The sequence below is a fragment of the Triticum dicoccoides genome, chromosome 5B, assembly GCF_002162155.2.
Source record: "Triticum dicoccoides isolate Atlit2015 ecotype Zavitan chromosome 5B, WEW_v2.0, whole genome shotgun sequence".
Lineage (NCBI taxonomy): Eukaryota > Viridiplantae > Streptophyta > Magnoliopsida > Poales > Poaceae > Triticum > Triticum dicoccoides.
In genome coordinates, this window is record NC_041389.1 from 114920492 (window position 1) to 114930600 (window position 10109).

At 44.0% G+C, this 10109-nt stretch overlaps 1 protein-coding gene and 1 non-coding gene across 3 annotated transcripts; both read left to right on the plus strand.

Annotated features, from left to right (window-relative positions):
* Positions 1-2055: 2055 nt before the first annotated feature.
* LOC119307693 (diacylglycerol kinase 1-like) lies at positions 2056-7695 on the plus strand. 2 transcript variants are annotated; one of them, XM_037583755.1, is made up of 8 exons: positions 2056-2380; positions 3183-4315; positions 4789-5155; positions 5245-5321; positions 6268-6411; positions 6810-6974; positions 7056-7193; positions 7277-7695. In XM_037583755.1, the coding sequence occupies exons 2-8, from the start codon at positions 3185-3187 to the stop codon at positions 7424-7426; spliced, it is 2172 nt and encodes a 723-aa protein (XP_037439652.1). In that variant the 5' UTR covers positions 2056-2380; positions 3183-3184; the 3' UTR covers positions 7427-7695. The 2 variants fall into 2 exon arrangements, with proteins under 2 accessions (XP_037439652.1, XP_037439653.1); XM_037583756.1 differs by having other exon boundaries at positions 2129-2380; positions 6292-6411.
* A 323-nt stretch (positions 7696-8018) lies between these two features.
* Positions 8019-8091, plus strand: TRNAK-CUU. The gene has a single exon. It is a non-coding gene; the product is annotated as a tRNA-Lys (tRNA).
* Positions 8092-10109: the final 2018 nt, after the last annotated feature.

Sequence of the window (10109 nt, forward strand, 5' to 3'; positions counted from 1 at the left end):
AAAACCGTCAAAAAGTTTCTTTGTGTTTGGACCTTCGCATGTATGGATTTTCTGTGAAATAAATAATATACAGAAAATAGGAACTGACACTGGCACTAAATTAATAGGTTAGTCGAGAAAAATAATATAAAATGATATAGAAAGCATACAAAAGTGATAATGTAATAACATTTAAAAAATTATAGGTACATTAGAGACATATCAACATTCTCAATCTTAATTCTTGCTCGTCGTGAAGGAGGTCGTCACTGTCAAGGCCTTCGAGGGAGGCTGGTAATGCTGATGCTGGGCGTGTGGGTTGTAGCCGTGTAGCGAGGTCCTCTGCCAGATTCATGACGGTGGCGAACTTGTTGAACACCCTAGGATAGCCTGCTCGAACCAGGGGACGAAGTTGGCGTCCAAGGCACATCTGGTCGTGCCAGCCGCCAGTACCATTCGTAGGCATTCCTCGGTGTCGAGCGGAGCGCGGCATCGTGGACCATCTTACACAGGCGCTCGACATTTGCAATTGCCTCCTCCATGTCTCTATCTCTTGATTGATTAGTTTCCAGGCTCAACTGATTACTCTTGCTAATAGCTTATCTCGTGAGGCCCGGAAGAGCGCGTAGCTTGATTAGGGCATACTAGTGGGGGTGGTATATATAGATGGATCGGGGGACCATGGCTTACTTGTGCCGAAATAACAGAGAAACGACTGAACAACGATGACACCAGACGCCAACGTGTCTCACAAACACATGCCAACCAATAGAGAGTCGTGGAACGACTACAAGCCGAGTCGGCTAGATCCCACGATGTACAAAATAGAACACACCTACCGGGCCGGCTAAGCGGCGTCGAAAAGTAGGACATGCGTTCGTAGATATGCTAGAAATGCTAGGCGGAAATATCAATCTGAATGAGGTCAGGGTGAGCATCGAGCTTACACCTGATAATGACTCTCGTGGATACTCGACCGTGTTGAAAGGTCGGGCAGACATACCAACACACAACATCCGGCTAGAGTCGGGTGACGTGCACTTAACTTCTGGGTCGGATGTGTTGAAACGTCGGGCAGACATCGCAGCACACACCATCCGGCTAAAGTCGAGTGACGTGCACTTAACTTCTGGGTCAGCCGTGTTGAAACGCCGGGCAGGCATCGTAGTACACACTATCTGGCTAGAGTCGAGTGACGTGGGGTTGTGCTCGACCCTAAATTCTCTAATAGTTTCACAAGAGCAACTTACTTTCCTGTATTTGCCTTGACAATGATCGTTGCCCATAGGTTTTTTTGATTATTGTTAGTTAGTTGGTATCTTCAAATAGCTCACTTAACTTTTATTTTATATTTCAAATAGTTTACTTAATTTCTGGCTTTCAGTCGGTCTCTCGGCGCCAATTCACTTACCTTCCAACATTCTGTTAGATATGTTGCGGATGACGTTGCTTATCCTTCTTGGTTAAAGTTTCAAAGTTCGCTTAAGGGCTATTGTCCCATGTCATCAAAGTGAAACCTATGAGCAATAATCACTGCGAAGGAAAATAGAGATGCATTATGAATGTAATCACTTCCAACGCTTCAAATAGTTAGTTTCACTTCAATTTTATTATGTTCAAATAGTTCACTTGACCTTCACGTTGCAGTTGGTCTCTGCGTCAAATGACGCAACGGATCATTATAAGCCTCCTGAAAGAGGGAAGTACCACAACAATCGCACTATTTTCTTTATATAAACAAACCATGCTCTTAAACTGTTTTTTTTCTGGACTAGAAAGTACAAACTGTGGGCCCGCTGGCCAGTGACCCCAACACTGCGCCCACCGACATCGCGCCTGGGGTGCGCGTAGCACGCACCAACAGCAGCGAAAGCCTTCGCTTACTCACGAAGCTTGTCGGCCAGGGCGCACCGCCCGCTGCAGGTGGGCCCAACAGACCGCCCATACCACACCGCTAAACTAATAATCAGCCAATGAATCACACTCCCGAGGGAAAGCTCGCCCCGAGATCACCCGATCCCCCCCGTCCGTCGCCCCGCCAACGGCGCAGATCGCGCGGGCGGACGTGGCCCGCGGCACCCGAACTCCACAAAGTGTCGTGATCAACTCACTAATACGCATTAAATATCCCTGTTAACCTTTTTCTGACCCGTATTATGACAGGCTCCGCGGCTTTTGGTCCCTTTCTGCAGCATCAAACCGGAGGGGAAAGGCAGGAGGAGCGGGAGGAGCAGCAGGCGGAGGAGATGTCGGAATCGGAATCGCGGGGGCGCGCCGACGCAATGTGAGCGAGGAGGAGGTGCTGGGGAAGAAGAAGAAGAGGAGGAGGAGGACGACGAAGCCGCGATCCCTGTCTCGCGCTCCCTTCCCCCGACGAGCCGCCCGTCCGCGGCCCCGCGAGGTATCTCTCCCTCCCTGTACGGGTTTTCCCCAATTAGCACGAGAAGGAAACATTTCGGGGGTTCATGGCGACGGGACGGTCGGGGGGCTTAGGGTTCCGGCGAGGGCTGCCTGAGGTGAGGTGGCGTCACTTGTTTCTAGGCCCGTCAGGGTTTGGTTGGTTGTTTCGTGTCTTGTTTCTAGGGCCGTCAGGGAGGGAGGATGAACTTCTAGGGTGTGGTGTGGGGTGCTGGTTCGTGCGTGGGGGATTGGGCGAGTTATCAGCAGTGGGCGGGCGGGATCCTAGGCCTACCTGTGTGCTGTGTGTCGTTTTGATCAAGGGTTCCTGGAACAGATTCTTCCGCGGAAATAGAACGCATTGTCAAGTACCAAATGTCACCATGGGTTTTATTTCAAAACATAGGCAATAGTTTTTGGCATTTCCACTTGGCTAGGAACACCAGGCGGTACTAAATATCGTGGTCCATACTCTCATTGTATCTCTTGCAGTATAGAGGAATGACACTGGCAGTAACAATAACAAGTAGTCATGGCCCACACATGATAATTGAGTGGTATATTTATTTGCTACTCCCTCTGTCCATAATATAAGACGATTTTTGACTACACACGGTGTTTGTGTCAAAAAAACGTCTTATATTATGGGACAGAGGGAGTAGATACCAACTTTTGCATAGGTATGGACTAGTTATCTTTGCACATCGCTAGAGGCCAGCCAGAAAACTTGTTGATAGCACCATACATACATCAGTTTCCATCGAAAATGTATTTATCCAATTAACTGCCATGCTACCACATTGCAGAAATGCACAGGATGGCGCTTCCTAGCTGGAGTGACATTTCGGCCTACCTGTCAGAGTATTGGTCTGTCGTAGCTGCCACTGTCATCTTTGCATTGGTAGGTGGCGTGACAATTTATTATACCATCAATCAGTTGAACAAAAATATCAGCTTGAGCTTGATGAAAGCTATCAGAGCAAGGGCAAAGAAGTACAAGAAACTGAAAGACAAGGTCCCTGCCGCTTCCCACATCTGGAGGAAAGAACCTGGCTCTCGCAGTAAAGGTCTGAAATGCTGTGTATGCTTGAAGTCTGTTTCACCGCCACAGTATTTGGGGGGGACTATCCATCAGTGTGATATTTGTGGTGCCACTGCACATCCTAGTTGCTCAGGGAATGCACACAAAGATTGCAAATGCGTTTCTATGGTTGGCCTTGACCATGTCATTCACCAGTGGGCTGTCCAGTGGATTGACACAGCTGATCGCTCTGAAGAAGACTCATTCTGTTGCTACTGTGATGAATCTTGCAGTGGAGCTTTTCTCGGAGGGTCTCCAATTTGGTACTGTATGTGGTGTCAATGGATAGTGCATGTTGATTGCCACAACAACTTAGCCAAGGAAACTGGTGATGTCTGTGACTTAGGCCCATTGAAACGGCTGATACTATCACCTCTGTGTGTCAAGGAGCTTCATAGGACAGGTGCAACAGGACTTTTCAGTTCTATCACAAGTGGGGCTAATGAATTGGCTTCCACTGTGCGGGAGACGATTAGGATTCGTAGCAAAAGGTACAAAAAGAACATTGGTTCTTCTCAGCCAGAGAGCCCTGGGACTGCTGAGCCACAATCTGATACTGACGGAGACTCAGAAGGATCAAACAACACTGCTAAGAGAGATGATCATGTCAATGGTAAACTTCATGAAGTGCATCAAAGCACTGAATCAGAAAAAGACAAACAGTTCATAGCGGATACTGCTACTAGCAGGCCAAATGGCCAACATGAGATGTCCCATGCCCAGAATAATCAAAAATATGAAATTGTGGACGTGCCTTCTGATTCTAGGCCATTGCTAGTTTTCATTAACAAGAGAAGTGGTGCCCAGAGTGGCGATTCACTGAGACAGCGCCTGCAGATCCTTCTTAATCCTTTACAGGTTGGTGTAGCAATTAGTTGTTGCCGTTAAGCTTTTACCAGCTTTAAATAATGTGTTCATCTTTCTTCATTTGCTCACATCAATGCTGCTTATTTGATTTATTTCTAGCATACTGTATATAAACTTTCATTCACATAACTTGTGTATAGTATCTCTGAAGGGCGTATGCTCTGTGCCATAGCATGGATAATCCTGTCCCAGCTTATTTTGTTCAAAACTTAATGCTATGTGTCACTTGCTATACTGTTATGATTTCTAGTGCATGATTGCAAATTCCTTACGTAGAATTCAATTAATGCTCCGTCTGGGAATTCTTAATCATTTCAATCTTATGGATTTGGCCCATTTATTTATACTCCCTCCGATCCATATTAAATGTCGCTGATTTAGTACAAGCGACAATTAATATGGATTGGTGGGAGTAATAAAACTAGAGTTCACATTTGGGGTGCTAAGTGCTAACTCTTTCGTAGGTATTTGAGTTGGGCAAGCATCAAGGACCAGAAGTTGGTTTATCTTTGTTTCGGAAGGTACCTCACTTCAAAATTCTTGTTTGTGGTGGTGATGGCACGGCTGGTTGGGTTTTGGATGCCATTGAGAAACAAAAGTTTGAAGCGCCACCTCCCGTAGCCATCCTTCCAGCTGGTACTGGCAACGATCTTGCGAGGGTTTTGTCTTGGGGTGGTGGTCTTGGTGTTGTTGAAAAACGGGGAGGTTTATTCTCAGTTTTGAAAGATGTCGAGCATGCGGCAGTTACTGTTCTGGACAGATGGAAGATCACTATAAAGGACAATCAAGGGAAGCTCATGTCTTCACCAAAATTTATGAACAACTACTTTGGTATGTTCATCCATCTTCTTCTCAAAATGCATCCCTGTATGGTTCTTGCATTATAGATACCTTAGTACTTAATATTGATACTTTTTCAGGGGTTGGTTGTGATGCAAAGGTTGCTCTAGATATCCACAACCTGAGGGAGGAAAACCCTGAACGGTTTTATAGCCAGGTAACCCTTGCTTGCTCCCCGCCCGCTTATGTGCACAACGGAAGGCATTTTCCCTTTAATTATAAGTAAACTTGTTGGTGTTCTTGCTTGGTTGCACAGTTGCGCAGAATCAGACATGTGGAAACGTTACACCATGATACATTTTCATTTTCCCCTTCCAAAAGTAACCGAATGGCTAGTTGTGGGGCAATGAAAGGAACATGTAATTTTTTCAGGTTCCCATTGTAAGGGTACTTATGGTATAGAAAACTACATCGATCGTCCATGGCGAACTTGCATGTTTTAGAGTGTTGAATTTCTTTGATCCTATAGGTTTTTATGCTTCTCTATAAATCACAAGAGTGCAAGACAAGCGATATTTGTCTATTTATCAAAACGTTTTCGATTTGTAAAAAATTAGTGTGTCCAGCTGCTAATGATAGCATACAAACTGTTAGTGTAATGTTCTAGCCTGAAAAGAAATAATTAATTTTGAAATGGCACTGATGATTTTGTTGAGCCAATGTGGCTTTGCTACTCACTTGGGGATCTTTAGGCGATGTATTGGCATTGGGCATGCGGCATCTGGTCCTATTAGAAGTGTTAGGACAAGTGTTCAACCTGGCAGATTTGTTAATTATCGATGCACTGACCATGCCATGTGGCAGCTAGATCTTTAAAGAAATGCTTAATGTAGTGATTTAGTTTAAATTTGTTGAATGAAAATAGTTGATGGATGAGTCATGTAATTTAGAATTTTCCTTTTCTAATTTCTTGGGTACTTTGTGGAAATTTGCACATTCTGGATAGTTTGTTCTCCTTTTCTTTTTCTCAATTGCTCACTCTTAAGGTTTCTTGCATTGATCCATAAATAATAATTTTATTTGCAGATTCCATGCTTGCAACTTGCTATCTCCCTGTTCTGCATCGTTCTGTATATACAGCTGCATATCTGTTTTTGTCACAGCAATATGATTTAGTTTCTCTGCAGTTCATGAATAAAGTGCTTTATGCAAAAGAAGGCGCAAAGAATATCATGGATAACATGTTCTATTATTTTCCTTGGGAAGTCAAGCTTGAGATAGATGGATCTAACATTGAAATTCCTCAGGTAAAAGTGGATCGCATTTTCTTACCTTTTCTCTTGTATGTGTCTTAGTGAGCACACAACATTACATTGGCATATCTGCAAGACCAAGTTTATGCAACAGTGATGAACCTGATCTGTTAAGATGGTTGCTGCTATTTGATTGTTCATGTTCTAAAAATTACTAACTCCGTATGAAAATGCAAGACGCTTTTTGACACTGATAGTGTCAGAGAACATCTTATATTTCGATACAGAGGGAGTAATTTGGCATATCTGGTATCCCTTTTGGATGGAGTTATGTAGAAGCGTATCCCGTTTAGACAATGCCCACTACGTGGCAAGTGTGGTTAGCTGTCCCAAAATTGGAAGAAAAAGATTTATCCTACATCCTGTTCCTTGTCACATTTCTCCTATTGCAGGATGCCGAAGGTATCCTTGTGGCCAACATCCGGAGCTACATGGGAGGGGTTGACCTGTGGAAGAATGAGGATAGTGTCTCCGACACTTTCCAACCTCAATCCATGCATGACAAGACGCTGGAAGTAGTTAGCTTCACAGGAATGCTGCATCTTGGAAGGCTGCAGGTTCTTATAGACTCCAGTTTTTTTTTGTAATATATATATATTCAGTGTGGACTGTGTATTGATATGATAATCTTGCTCTAGGTAGGGCTTTCTCGCGCGCAAAGGTTGGCTCAAGGGCATCATATAAAGATTGAGATCACTACTCCGATGCCCATCCAAGTCGATGGAGAGCCATGGTCTCAGGAGCCATGCACCATAGAAGTTTCTCATCACGCCCAGGTTTCGTCTCTCCCCTGTTTGCACACGTTTAACCGTGCTTTCTTTCTTCCTCCCCTGCTTACACATGTGTTTCTTTGCTGAAGGCCTTCATGCTGAAGAGAGTCTCCGAAGAGCCTATAAGCCACGCCGCGTCCATAATGGCTGACATCCTGGAGAACGCCGAGAACAGCGGTACCATCTCAGCCTCGCAGAAGAGTGCTCTGCTTCAGGAGATAGCGTCTAGGCTTTTGTAGCAAACTCTGCGCAACACGGTCTTGTAGCTCTGTAGTCCCCTATAGCATTTGACCATGTCTGGCCCCTTTTGTACATACAGCCATGGCTTCCTTCCTTCTTGGATCGAGCTTGTGTATAATTTCTGTAAAATTTTGTAGGGCTTTGAGTTTGAGATGAGCACTACCAGAGACTATTATGGTTACTGGTTAGCCTAATTCTTGGTGACTCTGGGGAATGTCTTCTCACTCGCTTGTTTGGCTTGTTAGGTAAAGACGATGATTCAGTGTGATGGGGTATGTGCAATGCACATATGAGCTCAGTTCTTGCACAGTATTTTGGTTCTTTTCTATTTTTCCTTAGCGTTGGTCGGACACGAGCGCGATGTGATGGCAAAAAGGGAAAATGAAAAATAAGAAGACAAGCATCGTGGATGAACGAACGAAAAAGGAAACTGCAAGTTGGACATGGAGAATTGGTGTTGTATGACTCGTGGACATGGAGAATTGGTGTTGTATGACTCGAGATGCTGCCTCGGAGACGGAGGTGTTCGCAGCGAAGACGCCAAAACATATCAGATCCAAATGTTTTTAAACTTACTCCCAAAACAAGAGTGCCCGTCTAGCTCAGTTGGTAGAGCGCAAGGCTCTTAACCTTGTGGTCGTGGGTTCGAGCCCCACGGTGGGTGATTTGATATTTTTTGGCCCCACGGTGGGCGATTTGATATTTTTTGTTTCTCTCCTAGGATAGACAAGTAAGCCTGACCAAATCCGCTCTGTCACTTAGCTAGTTGTATTTTCAGTTTTTCCTCTGTGTAAGCCACCATCCTGAATGAAGACGATCTCATTGCAAAACCAATTTTCAGAGTTCAAGAACGATGATCAATAATAGGCCTGCAAGGGCGAAGCTTCAGTTGATCAACCAGAGGGAAGATAAGATTTCTCATCAATCTGCATTATTTCCAGGAGACCCCTTACAGGCAAGTGTATACTGTAATTTCTCAACTTCTGTGCATGATAAGTTAATTGCAATTCGATTGCAATAATCTGAAAAACACAATTTTCATATCCCCAAGAGTAAAACAAATCACTTCTGTAACAGCCCAAGTAGATTGCTGTCCCATACAAGGTGGCATTTGCGAACCCAAAGGCGCCACGTTCGGCACAAGGTAAGTGCTGGGATGAAACAAGCTTTGAGATGACTTTGAAATATGTGTGATGTGTTTTTGATAAGAATGTGTATTTTATTATTATTCTTGATCTATTTCAAGCTAGAAAGGTAACAATCACTTGCTGTACATGACAGATGTCTTCAGTAATCTAAGGTGACTGGAGTAGTAGTTTTTTTTTGAAACGGACTGGAGTAGTAGTAATTGCACTACATAAGACATTGATAAAAGAAGCGGTTCCTTTTGTCAAGTGTAGGTTTCTTTCCCAACCGGAACATTAACATTTAACAGAAATACCATGATCGGTAGCTTGCTTATTCTTCTTCGAGATGTGCTGAAGATGAACTACCTGTAGTTCAAAATTTTCAAACTTCGACACATAACTGAGAAAATGCTCATATGGCACTACCACAAGCATCACCGAAATGATTTTTCTTCACTCGAGTCGTGTAGTATTCTTTCTCTGAACATTTAGTTGATCTATAGGAAAACATATACTTATGGCAACTACGTTTAGGAATTCCATAAAAAAACGTCCTTTATGTTTGGCACATCAAACTCACATTGTTACAAGGATGAATACTTAAGTGGGCCACTCAGCTAGTTTTATTCTCAGATAATTACCCGAGCCGTACAGTTTCATTGGGAACTTGATTTTTCAGCGTTTCCTTGCATTCAGAAGCTTATATTGCAACACTATGGAAGAAATACGTCGTTATAGCATATCCAGATCAAGCATGCTTTCCAATAGTAGATGGGACCATTGATGCCCACTCCTGAACAATTTCATACCATGTTTTTCATGTAGCACAAGAGTGTAATTAGCCATGTTTTTCACATGACACAACAACACTTTATTCAGATAGTTAAGAAGACGCCTAGCAAAAAATATTGAAGAGATATCTTACTGTTGTACCCTACGAAAATACTGCGGACCATCTTTTTTCTAGGACTCTGTCGAGTGGGTCGAGCGTCAAACATTTTAAGCGCGCGTCCAGTGTTATTTGTTCAATGATATGCATGGGCTGATGGGTTTTTTCTCCGTGATTCCGAACGCAACTGTGATGGTTTTTGTTGGAGTATAATGTCCGGCCCTCTCCCTCACATCGGTCTTTTGGTTGCATTGGCTAGAGCGTGCACTTCTACATGGTATCGGAGCCAAGAGGTCTTGAGTTCAAGACCCGGCTGGCGCAATTAAATTGCAGCCCACTTTCGGTCCACGTTTAGGCTAGAGGGAGCCACACGTGAGGGAAAGTGTTGACGTATAATGTGCTGCCTAGTCTCTTTCATCAGATCGGTCTTTTGGTTGCATTGGCTAGAGCATGCACTTCTACATGATATCAAAGCCAAGAGATCTTGAGTTCAAGACCCGGCTGGCGCAATTAAATTGCAGCCCACTTTCGGTCCACGTTTAGGCCTGAGGGAGCCATTCTGCCTTTCACTTGAGTAATTTTTTGGTTGGTGTCATACATTAATTTATTTACTGCAAGGATCTCAGCTTGTGCTTGTTTAACCCTTGCTCGGTAGTTCAGTAGCCG